Source organism: Mobula birostris, chromosome 8, assembly GCF_030028105.1.
Source record: "Mobula birostris isolate sMobBir1 chromosome 8, sMobBir1.hap1, whole genome shotgun sequence".
Taxonomy (NCBI): Eukaryota; Metazoa; Chordata; class Chondrichthyes; order Myliobatiformes; family Myliobatidae; genus Mobula; species Mobula birostris.
In genome coordinates, this window is record NC_092377.1 from 31,429,814 (window position 1) to 31,442,489 (window position 12,676).

The 12,676-nt window shown below is 44.6% G+C and overlaps 1 protein-coding gene across 3 annotated transcripts in view; it reads right to left on the reverse strand.

Moving 5' to 3' along the window:
- Nucleotides 1–12,676, reverse strand: part of msh2 (mutS homolog 2 (E. coli)) — a 74,172-nt gene that overhangs the window by 45,997 nt on the left and 15,499 nt on the right. For all 3 annotated transcript variants that reach the window (XM_072264952.1, XM_072264953.1, XM_072264955.1), the window contains exon 7: nt 48–247. In XM_072264952.1, the coding sequence (XP_072121053.1) occupies nt 48–247 (200 nt within the window). The remainder of the gene's footprint in view (nt 1–47; nt 248–12,676) is intronic.

The window sequence follows — 12,676 nt, forward strand, 5'->3', positions numbered from 1 at the left end:
ATTTGCTTTATGTTGACCATACAAGTACTGTATGTGTTACTTCTTACCTTGGTATCTTTCCAACACCTGCACCATATTTGGGAGATGATTGACAGCCTGGTAAATACGATAGCAATCCTGTAGTACCGCTGCCTGACGCTGAAACTTCTTCGCCAAGCGATTGAGGTCAGGAAAACGCCGAAGAAGATCCTCTTGTAAATTCTGTCGAAGCTCTGTATCTTCCACAAAAGCCTCCACCAGGTTAAGCCTTGTCAAAGCAAATGATAGGAAATCATTAGGTATTTGTTCCAATGGATCAGTCTGAATTATTCAAAGTTAATTTCAAATCAAAAACCCACAGAGGGGACAATACAAAATGAAAATATCCTTTTCATCCTCATCATGCAATGCGACACACGAAAGAACTACTGCCCAGCTCAAGATAGTGTCCATTTTTCCAATTTGATCTGCATCCTCATGCAAAAATAGCAAATCCTGGAAAACAGGTCTGATCCAGGTGGGATTTGGAAAGATTTGAAACTCTTGACACATCACCCTTACTATATCAAATTCAGTAGGTACCTGAGAGCTCATAGGTTGCACATCATTTCTGCTCACAGCTTTCATTCCTGGCCAAGAAAGAATGAAAGGTGGATGAAGGACAAAATTAATGGAGACTTAAAATGAACAAATGCCTCATCCCTCAACCTGAAGATGGTCAATTTAAATAAAAAGGCACCACTTCCATTCTGAATTTCTGTTCACAAACTAGGATATTTTTCCAACCTCCGGACGAAGTAGGTGCAAACAATGCTCTCAACTTTTGAAATGTGGTCATTATTAGACTGCAAAAGTTAACTTTGTACGTAAGATACAATTAACCTCAGCAATATATCCTATTAATGTCAAGTTTCTTCACGTCCAGATTACAGATAAAACAAGAAACCAGGACAGATAAACTCTTCTCAGGCTTCCAGCCGGGTACAGACATCAATTATAACCAACGTTTCAATGACAAACTCTGCCAGCTTCTCCAGGGATGATGCCTGGGCATGTCTAGTCTGGTGGTATTTACACCCTTGTGGTCCGTCCCTCTTGATTGGATGAGGACTAACCAATCAGGTTTCTACTCTCTCACCTTGTGTACAATCGAATTCCAGTGAGATCTTTGTCTTTTAAAAAATGCTTTCCCTCTCATTTTACTTCAGTGGCTTCCTTTACCAGGTCACCCCAAAAGCCATTAGCACGGCACAGTAGTTTCGTGCTGAAGTCAATCCTGTGGCCATTGTGAATGTAAGGTTCTGCTATCACCGATTTCACCAGGTAACTCAAATGGATACACCTTCCTGTGCTGCTTGATGTGGGTTTCCACCATGTGTCCTGCCTGGAAACACCAGCCATTCTGAGCCCCAGTTCATTTGTGACACGCATGAACTATGACTTGAGCTTCCTTACGGGTTTTTGGATGGTATTAATCCAACATTTCTTCAGAATCCTGGCAATCTTTCTAGAAACTGTGGAAACAGGCGGTAGTAACAGCCTCCTCCTCGTTGTTAGGTTTCCTGGTTTTTCTGTCAGCCCTTTTAGTGGCCTGATTGATTTCTTTCACCTTGTAGCCATTCTGTAGGAATGCTGTGCATAATCGTCTTATTTTCTTGGGGAGACTCTCTGGATCCGAAATAGATTTCACACAGTTAATCAAACAGAGAGAACTGCTCTATGTTGGGATTGAAATAAAACTGGAGGAAAAGAATTTTAACAAAGACAAAGGTCTCGCTCTAAATAAGAACTGGATTGTAAACAAGGTGGGAGAGCAGGAAACTGATTGGATGACTAACCAATCATGAGGGACGGACTACAGGGATATAACTAGACATGCCCAGGCATCATCCCTAAAGATGGCATTGAAATGTCAATTATAACCGATACCTAGAAGCCAGAGAAGAGTTTATTTGTCATATATGCCGGGAAAGTACTACATACTTTTTCAAGAAACCAGGATTCTAGCTCCAAATTATTTTCTAGTGCTACCCCAAGAGAAAGATTATTTGTGATGCACCACATTCATAAAGTGTCTTTAGTATTACTGCACATGTACATTGCAGAGAAGATGGTAGAAAGGACAAACAGCACAAAGGGTGAGATTCTGTCAAATGGGTTAATGAGACAGTTAAAGTGTGATTTCAATTTGCATTATGTGTTGCTAATAGCAGGGCTGTGGGACATGCACAGCAAGTCCGGTTGTAATAGTGGGGAGAGAAACAGTCAGTATCACAGATGGATAGCTTCCAGTAGGAATTGCCAGCCCTAATACAGACAAGGAAAACAAATGAGTTAATGTTGATAAATTTTATATCATATTTGTAGGCTGCACTATGCCTGTATGACTGCAAACTGTCCTTCAAGCTTGTTGTAACTTTGCAGGTGACCACAGAGAGAAAGGTCAGAGTGGGAAGGGATGTTAAATCTGTGTTTGCACATTATAAAAATTCCTGCTCCTGATATTTCAACATACAGGTCTTTCCTAACTTATGAGTACCTGACTTATGTACAACCTTGTACACATGAATAACAAGCAACACACATAAAAGTTGCTGGTGAACGCAGCAGGCCAGGCAGCATCTCTAGGACGAGGTGCAGTCGACGTTTCAGGCCGAGACCCTTCGTCAGGACTAACTGAAGGAAGAGTGAGTAAGGGATTTGAAAGTTGGAGGGGGAGGGGGAGATCCAAAATGATAGGAGAAGACAGGAGGGGGAGGGATGGAGCCAAGAGCTGGACAGGTGATAGGCAAAAGGGATACGAGAGGATCATGGGACAGGAGGTCCGGGAAGAAAGACAGGGGGGGGGGGGGGACCCAGAGGATGGGCAAGGGGTATATTCAGAGGGACAGAGGGAGAAAAAGGAGAGTGAGAGAAAGAATGTGTGTATAAAAATAAGTAACAGATGGGGTACGAGGGGGAGGTGGGGCATTAGCGGAAGTTAGAGAAGTCGATGTTCATGCCATCAGGTTGGAGGCTACCCAGACGGAATATAAGGTGTCATTCCTCCAACCTGAGTGTGGCTTCATCTTTACAGTAGAGGAGGCCGTGGATAGACATGTCAGAATGGGAATGGGATGTGGAATTAAAATGTGTGGCCACTGGGAGATCCTGCTTTCTCTGGCAGACAGAGCGTAGGTGTTCGGCAAAGCGGTCTCCCAGTCTGCGTCGGGTCTTGCCAATATATAAAAGGCCACATCGGGAGCACCGGACGCAGTATATCACCCCAGTCGACTCGCAGGTGAAGTGTTGCCTCACCTGGAAGGACTGTTTGGGGCCCTGAATGGTGGTAAGGGAGGAAGTGTAAGGGCATGTGTAGCACTTGTTCCGCTTACACGGATAAGTGCCAGGAGGGAGATCAATGGGGAGGGATGGGGGGGATGAATGGACAAGGGAGTCGCGTAGGGAGCGATCCCTGCGGAATGCACCTACGCTCTGTCCGCTAGAGAAAGCGGGATCTTCCAGTGGCCACACATTTTATCAGTATCAGTATTAAAGTGGAATAAAGGGAATGACAGAGATGTGAGAGAGGAATGGCCAAAGTTGATTGGAAGGGGACACTAGCAGAGATGACAGCAAAGCAACAATGGCTGCAGTTTCTGGAAACAATTTGGAAGGTGTAGGATAGATACATTCCAAAGTAGTAGTAGTATTCTAAAGGGAGGATGAGGCAACTGTGGCTGACATAGGAAGTCAGAGAGGACATACAACATAGCAAAAATTAGTTTGTAGTTGGAGGATTAGGAAACTTTTAAAAACCAGAGACAACTGAAAAGTAATATCAGAAAAGACAAAATATGAAGGTAAACTAGCCAGTAATATAAAAGAAGATACAAAAAGTTTTTTTTCAGGTATATAAAGAGTAAAAGAGAGTCGAGGGTGAATATCAGACCACTGGAAAATGATGCTAGAGATAGCAATAGGGGACAAACTTAATAAGAATTTTCCTTCAGTCTTCACTGTGGAAGACTCCTTGCCAGAAATTCAGGGGTAGAAGTGAGTTTAGTTGGTACTATTGATGAGAAAGTGCTTGGGAAGCTGAAAGATCTGAAGGTAGATAAGTCACCTGAACCATATGATGTACGCCCCAGAGTTCTGAAAGAGGAGGCTGAAGAGATTGTGGAGGAATTAGTAGTGGTTTTTCAAGAATTACTAGATTTTGGAATGGTTCTGGATTGCAAATGTCACTCTACTCTTTAAGAATAGAGAGAGGTAGAAAAAGGAAATTATAGGCGAGTTAGCCTGACTTCAGTGATTGGGAAGATGTTGGAGTCTATTATTAAGGATGAGATTTTGCAGGCATGATAAAATAGGCATAAATCAGCATGGTTTTCTTAAGGGGAAATCTTGCCTGACAACTGTGCTGGAATTCTTTGATGAAATAGTAAGCAGGTTAGACAAATTAGAGTCAGTGGATGTTGTTTACTTGGATTTTCTAAAGGATTTTAACATGGTGCTGCAAAATGAGGCTTAACAAGTTGAGAGCCCATGTTATTACAGGAAAGATACTAGCATGGATAGAAGATTTGCTAACTGGCAGGAGGCAAAGTGGGAATAAAGGGAGCCTTGTCTGGTTGGCTGCCAGTGACTAATGATGTTGCATAGGGGTCGGTGTTCAGACCACTTCTTTTCACGTTATATGCCAATGACCAAGTCAAAGATAGATGGAAAGGCAGGTAACGTTGAGGAAATAGGGAACAACAGAAGGACTGAGACAGATTACGGGAATGGACAAAAAAAAACAGATGCAATATAGTGTAGGTAAGTGTATAGTCATGCCCTTTGGTAGAAGGAATAATTTTCTTAGCAGGTAGAAAAAATTCAAAAATAAGATGTGCAGAGGGACTTGAGAGTCCTCATGCAGGATTTCCTAAAGGTTAATTTGCAGGTTGAGTTGATGCTAAGGAATGTAAATGCAATGTTACCATTCACTTTGAGAGGACTTTAATAGAAAATGACGTAATACTGAGGCTTTATAAAGCATTGGTCGGACCACACTTGAGAGTATTGACAGCAGTTTTGGACTACTTATCTAAAAGATATGTTGGCATTGTAGGAGGTTGGGAAGGAAGTTGGGGAGAATAGTTCAAAATCAGAGTCAGGGTTGATATCACTGGCAGATATTGTGAAATATGTTGTTTTGCAGCAGCAGTATATTGCAATACATATTAAAAGAATAAATTACAATATATATTTCTTACTGTAATGATATACATAAATTTAGTAGTGCAAAAAGAGAGCAAAAATAAAAGTAAGGTAGTGTAAATGGGTTATTGTCCTTTCAGAAATCTGATGGCAGTGGGAAAGAAGCAGTTCCTGAAATATTGAGTATATGTCTTCAGGCTCCTGTATCTCCTCCTTGATGGCAGCAATAACAGGGCATGTCCTGAGTCACATGGTTCTTAATGATGGATGCTGCTTTTTTGAGCCATCGCCTTTTGAAGATGTCCTTGATACTAAGGAGATTAGTGCCCATAATGGAGCTAAGCTTGCAACTTTCTGCAGCTTTTCCAAAATTGTGCAGTGACCTCTCCATACCAGACGGTGATGCAACCAGTTAGAATGTTCTCCATGGTACATTTGTAGAAATTTGCGATAGTCTTTGGCGACATACCAAATCTCCTCAAACTCTTAATGAAATATAGCAGTTATTGTGCCTTCTTTGTAATTGCATCAATATGTTGGTCCCAAGATAGATATTCAGAGATGTTGACACTCAGAAACTTGAAACTGCTCACCTTTTGCACTTCTGATCCCTCAATGAGGACTGGTGTGTTCTCTCAACTTCCCCTTCTTGAAGTCCACAATCAATTTCTTGGTCATACTGACGTTGAGTGCAAGTTTGTTGGTGTGACACAACTCAGCCAGCTGATCGGTCTCACTCCCGTATACTCGCTCGTCACCATGTGAAATTTCATCAATGTTTATGTCATCGCCAAATATATAGATGGCTTTTCAAGTGTGCTAAGCATTAGTATACACGTAGAGAAAGTAGAGCAGTGGGCTAAACACGCATCCCTGAGATGTGCCTGTATTGATTATCAGCTGGAGATATTATTTCCAATCTGCATTGATGGTTGTCTCCCGATGAAGTCAAGGATCCAGTGTAGAGGCAGGTACATAGTCCCAGGTTTTGGAGCTTGCTGATAAGTACTGAGTTTATGATGGTGTTGAATGCTGAGCTGTAATCAATGAACAGCCAAGTGTAGGTATTGCTATTGTGCAGGTGATCAAAGGCTGAGTGGAGAACCAGTAAGATTGCATCCACTGTAGACCTCCTATGGCGACAGGAAAATTGCAGCAGATCCAGGTCCTTGTTAAGGCAGGAGTTGATTCTGGCCATGACCAACATCTCAAAGCACTTCACCACAGTAGATGAAAGTCATTGAGGCAGCTCACCCTGCACTTCCCAGGTACTGGTATAACTGTTACCTTTCTGAAACAGGTTGAAACTTCCAACTACTTTGACCTTGAACGCTCCGCGCCAGTTGGTTGACACAGGCTTTCAGTGCTTTAATCGGTACACCTTGACACCTTGAAAGGGTTCACCCTCATGAAATATATTCTGATGTAGGCATCTGAGACAGAGATTACAGAGTGGTCACCAGATACATAGTCATACTTTATTAATCCTGGGGGAAATTGGTTTTTGTTACAGTTAGTCCATAAATAATAAATAGTAATAGAACCATAAATAGTTAAATAGTAATATGTAAATTACGCCAGTAAATTATGAAATAAGTTCAGGACCAGCCTATTGGCTCAGGATGTCTGACCCACCAAGGAAGGAGTTGTAAAGTTTGATGGCCATAGGCAGGAATGACTTCTTATGACGCTCAGTGCTGCATCTCGGTGGAATGAGTCTCTGGCTGAATGTACTCCTGTGCCCACCCAGTACATTATGTGTGGATGGCAGACACTGACCAAGATGGCATGCAAGTTAGGCAGCATCCCCTTTTCAAACACCACCGTCAGAGAGTCCAGTTCCATCCCCACATCACTGGCCTTACGAATGAGTTTGTTGATTCTGTTGGTGTCTGCCACCCTCAGCCTGCTGCCCCAACACACAACAGCAAACATGATAGCACTGGCCACCACAGACTTGTAGAACATCCTCAGTATTGTCCGGCAGACATTAAAGGACCTCAGTCTCCTCAGGAAATAGAGACGGCTCTGACCCTTCTTGTCAACAGCCTCAGTGTTCTTTGACCAGTCCAGTTTATTGTCAATTCGTATCCCCAGGTATTTGTAATCCTCCACCATGTCCACACTGACCCCCTGGATGGAAACAGGGGTCACTGGTACCTTAGCTCTCCTCAGGTCTACCACCAGCTCCTTAGTCTTTTTCACATTAAGCTGCAGATAATTCTGCTCACACCATGTGACAAAGTTTCCTACTGTAGCCCTGTACTCAGCCTCATCTCCCTTGCTGATGCATCCAACTATGGCAGAGTCATCAGAAAACTTCTGAAGATGACAAGACTCTGTGCAGTAGTTGAAGTCCGAGGTGTAAATGGTGAAGGGAAAAGGAGACAAGACAGTCCTCTGTGGAACCCCAGTGCTGCTGATCACTCTGTCGGACACACAGTGTTGCAAGCACACGTACTGTGGTCTGCCGGTCATGTAATCAAGAATCCATGACACCAGGGAAGCATCCACCTGTATCACTGTCAGCTTCTCCCCCAGCAGAGCAGGGCGGATGGTGTTGAACGCACTGGAGAAGTCAAAAAACATGACCCTCACAGTGCTCGCTGGCTTGTCCAGGTGGGCATAGATACGGTTCTGCAGGAAGACGATGGCATCCTCAACTCCTAGTCAGGGCTGGTAGGCGAACTGGAGGGGATCTAAGTGTGGCCTGACCATAGGCCGGAGCAGCTCCAGAACAAGTTTCTCCAGGGTCTTCATGATGTGGGAGGTCAATGCCACCGGTCTGCAGTCATTGAGGCCGCTGGGGCGCGGCGTCTTCGGCACAGGGACGAGGCAGGACGTCTTCTACAATACAGGAACCCTCCGGAGCCTCAGGCTCAGGTTGAATACATGGCAAAGTACTCCACATAGCTGAGGGGCACAGGCTTTGAGCACCCTGGTACTGACACCATCCGGTCCTGCAGCCTTGCTTGGGTTGAGACATTTCAGCTGTCTTCTCACCTGTTCAGCTGTGAAGCCCACCGCGGTGGTTTCGTGTAGGGAAGGGGTATAGTCATGAGAGCAGGGTGGGGGACTGTGAGGAGGGGTAGGAGGGGAGAGTGGAATGTGTGTTGGTTGGGGGCCGACAACAGATGGCTCATGTGTGGGATGGGCAGGGGCCACACTGTCAAATCTGTTAAAGAACAGGTTAAGTTCATTGGCCCTGTCCACACTGCCTTCCGCTCCTCTGTTGCTAGTTTGCCGGAACCCAGTGATGGTCCTCATCCCCCTCCAGACCTCTCTCATGTTGTTCTGCTGGAGTTTCTACTCAAGCTTCCTCCTGTACCTGTCTTTAGCCTGATCCTGGCTTTCAGGTCACTCTGTATTGCCCTCAGCTCCTCCCAATTTCCATCTCTAAACACCCTCTTTTTAGTGTTCAGGATGTCCTTAATGTCCTTTGTCACCCATGGCTTGTTATTTGAAAAACAAAGGACAGTTCTTGTCCGAACATTGCAGTCCACACAGAAGATGATGTAATCAGTGATGCACTCTGTGAGCCCATCAATATCCTCTCCATGTGGCTCACAGAGTGCCTGCCAGTCTGTCACCTCAAGACAACCCTAGAGCGCCTCATAAGCCTCCTCCAACCATTTCCTCACTGTCCTCGAGGTTGCAGGTTTACTCTTCACCAGAGGCACGTAACAGGGTTTTAGATGCACCAGGTTGCGATCTGACCTTCCCAGTGGGAGGAGGGGAGAGGAGCTGTATGCATCCTTAACGTTAGTGTATATCAAATCCAGAGTCCTCTCCCCTCTGGTTGTACAGCTCACATACTGCGTGAAGTTGGGCAGTGTTCTAGCCATGGTAACCTTGTTGAAGTCACTCGAGATGGTAATGAGGGCACTAGGGTGCTGGGTTTGTAGTCTGGCTATGATGGTGTAAATGATGTTACACGCCGATGTCGGGTTGGCAGAGGGAGGGATGTACACATTAACCACAATTGCATGCGAGATTTCCCTTGGCAGATAATATGGCCAGAGTCCAACAGCAAAAAGTTCAATACCTGGGCTACAGACCCGTTCCTTGATCGTAATATGCCCAGGATTGCACCATCTGTTATTTACCAGAACCGCCAGCCCCCTCCTTTACGCTTACCGCTCTCAGTGCAATTCCGGTCAGCTCGAACAGTCTGGAAGCCCTCTATGGAAACGGTTTGATTGGGGACGTCCTTGTGCAGCCACGTCTCAGTGAAGCACATGACACTGCTCTCCCGAAATGTTCTCTGACTCCTGACAAGCGCAGTCAGTTTGTCCATTTTATTCCCCAGCGATCTCACATTTCCCATGATAAGAGAGGGGAGACATGGCTTATAACTTCTTTTCTCCAAAAGTCTCTGTTGTCTCGACCCTGTCCTCTTCCCTCGTCTTTTTGATCCCCCTCTGCATCCTCTGTGTGTTTTCCTCCAGATTTTAGCCAGTATGTCCACTGCTCTGTTCGCTAAACCAGCGGGCATGAGTGTAATCAATTGGTCCCTGGAATACATAATGCGGCCATCCTGCTGCCACGCTAACGAGACGTGTCCGAATGTAACTAATACTGCAGGTATTCAGACAGGTGTAGTTTTATTATCCCTTTCATAGTCTGCATAAAAGCATGAATGGCTGTGATGCTTCACTCCCAGATGAGATAAACTCCTTTTATGCATGCGAACACTGCCAGAGCTGATGTGCATTTGTGTTTCGCTCTTAAAAAAGCCTTCCAGGTCATACCTGGACTTCTTGCATAGTTCTGGATCACCAGTCTTGAATGCCATAGATCTAGTCCGCAGCAGACTTCAAGTCTTCTGGTTCATCCATAGCTTTTAGCTATGTCCAGTATGTTTTCGAAGGCACACAATCTCCACACATCTTGAAGTCAGTGACAACTGTGGTGCATTCACATTCAAAGAGGAATTCCTGAACACTGTCCAGTCCACTGACTCAAAGCTGTCCTTAAGCCCTCCTCCGCCATACATCCTTGGTCCTCACCAATGGAGTAGAAGTACAGCTGGGTGATTGGAGTTTCCACAGTGCGGGCTGTGACAATACGGTAAGCGTTCTTGATGGTGATATTACGGTAGTCATGCGTGTTGTCTCCTCTGGTTCCACAGATGATATGTTAGTGGTAACTATTCACAGACTTAACGCTGGCCTGATTGAAATCCCCAGCAATGATAAGGAAGGCAGCAGGGTGGGCTGCTTCATGACTGTTGATCAATGGTGCTCAGCTCTTCTAGTGCCTGCTGATGTCAACCTGAGGTGAAATGTGCACCACTACCAGGATGATTGTGGAAAACCACCTTGGCACATAAAATGGACGACACTCGACCACTAGATGTTCCAGGTCAGGCGAGCAGGAGTGAGACAGAACCGTCATGTCTGTACATCATGATGAGTTAATCATGAAGCATTCTCTCCTTCCTTTACCTTTAAATGACTCAAATGACTTGTCTTTATGGTGAATAGTGAAGCCATTGGTGCATCACTACATCGAAAACAGCATGGATTAGCCATGCTTCTGTGAAGCAAAATACACAGCAGTCCCCAACATCCCTGTGGTACTGAAATCCTGCTCTGCGATCTTCAATTTTATTTTCCAGAGGCTGCAAATTCACCAGCCGGATAGTTGGCAGAAGGTGTCTAAGGACTCTGTGTTTCAATCTTACCTGTAGCCCATCAAGCTTCCCCCACTTCCATTTTCTTAACAGGGAACTAGCCGGAGTATTCAAGGACATTTTCAACCTCTCACTGCTATGGGTGGAAGTTCCCACTTGCTTCAAAAAGGCAACAATTACACCGGTGCCTAAGAAGAATAATGTTGGCTGCTTTAATGATTATCGCCTGGTAGCACTCACATTGACAGTGATGAAATGCTTTAAGAGGTTGGTCATGACTAGACTGAACTCCTGCCTCAGCAAGGACCTGGACTCAGTGAAATTTGCCTATTGCCACAATATGTCAACGGCAGACGCAATCTCAATGGCTCTCCACACGGCTTTAGACCACCTGGACAACACAGACACCTACGTCAGGATGCTGTTCATCAACTATAGCTCAGCATTTAATACCATCATTCCCACCATCCTGATTGAGAAGTTGCAGAACCTGGGCCTCTGTACCTCCCTCTGTAATTGGATCCTCAACTTCCTAACTGGAAAACCACAATCTGTGCGGATTGGTGATAACATATCCTCCTCGCTGATGATCAACACTGGTGCACCTCAGGGGTGTGTGCTTAGCCCACTGCTCTACTCTCTATGTACACTTGACTGTGTGGCTAGGCATAGCTCAAATACCATCTATAAATTTGCTGACGATACAACCATTGTTGGTAGAATCTTGGGTGGTGACGGGAGGGCGTACAGGAGTGAGATATGCCAACTAGTGGAGTGGTACCGCAGCAACAACATCGCACTCTACATCAGTAAGATGAAAGAACTGTTTGTGGACTTCAGGAAAAGTAAGAAGAAGGAACATATACTAATCCTCATAGAGGGATCAGAAGCAGAGAGAGTGATCTGGGTGTCAAGATCTCTGAGGATCTAACCTGGTCCCAACATATTGATGTAGTTATAAAGAAGACAAGACAGCAGCTATATACTTTATTAGGAGTTTGAAGAGTATTGGTATGTCAACAAATACACTCAAAAACTTTTATAGTTGTACCGTGAAGAGCATTCTAACAGGCTGCATCACTGTCTGGTATGGAGGGGCTACTGAACAGGACTGAAAGAAGCTGCAGAAGGTTGTAAATCTAGTCAGCTCCATCTTGGGTACAAGCCGACAAAGTACCCAGGACATCTTTAGGGAGTGGTGTCTCAAAAAGGCAGCATCCATTATTAAGGACCTCCAGCACCCAGGACATGCCCTTTTCTCACTGTTACCATCAGGTAGGAGGTACAGAAGCCTGAAGGCACACACTCGTGATTCAAGAACAGCTTGTTCCCCTCTGCCATTCAATTCCTAAATGGACATTGAATCTTTGGACACTACCTCACCTTTTTTAAAAAAATATACAGTATTTCTGTCTTTACACTTTTTGTAATCTATCCAATATACGTAATTGATTTTACTTGTTTATTTAATTTTTTTTCTCTGCTAGATTATGTATTGCATTGAACTGCTGCTGCTAAGTTAACAAATTCCACGTCACATGCCGGTGGTAGTAAACCTGATTCTGGGTCTGCCATCCTGTGTCAGTCAATTTTGAAGATCAGTAAGTTTAAAATTATGTTGCTGACTAAAGTGCTCGTGGATGTCAGCTGTAGTGGTCATAAATGAGAATATCTAACAAGCTGCATGCAAAGAGTCACCGCTTATTGGCGCCTTCTTGAGGAACTTACAGGAATGAAAGGGTTCATGTATGAGCACCATTTGATCTCTCTGGGCCTGTATTCGCTCGAGTTTAGAAGACTGAGAGGGGATCTCAGTCAAACCTATCGAAAATTGGTTGGCCTAATATTTGGGGGGGAGGGGGGGTTTAGACCAGAGAG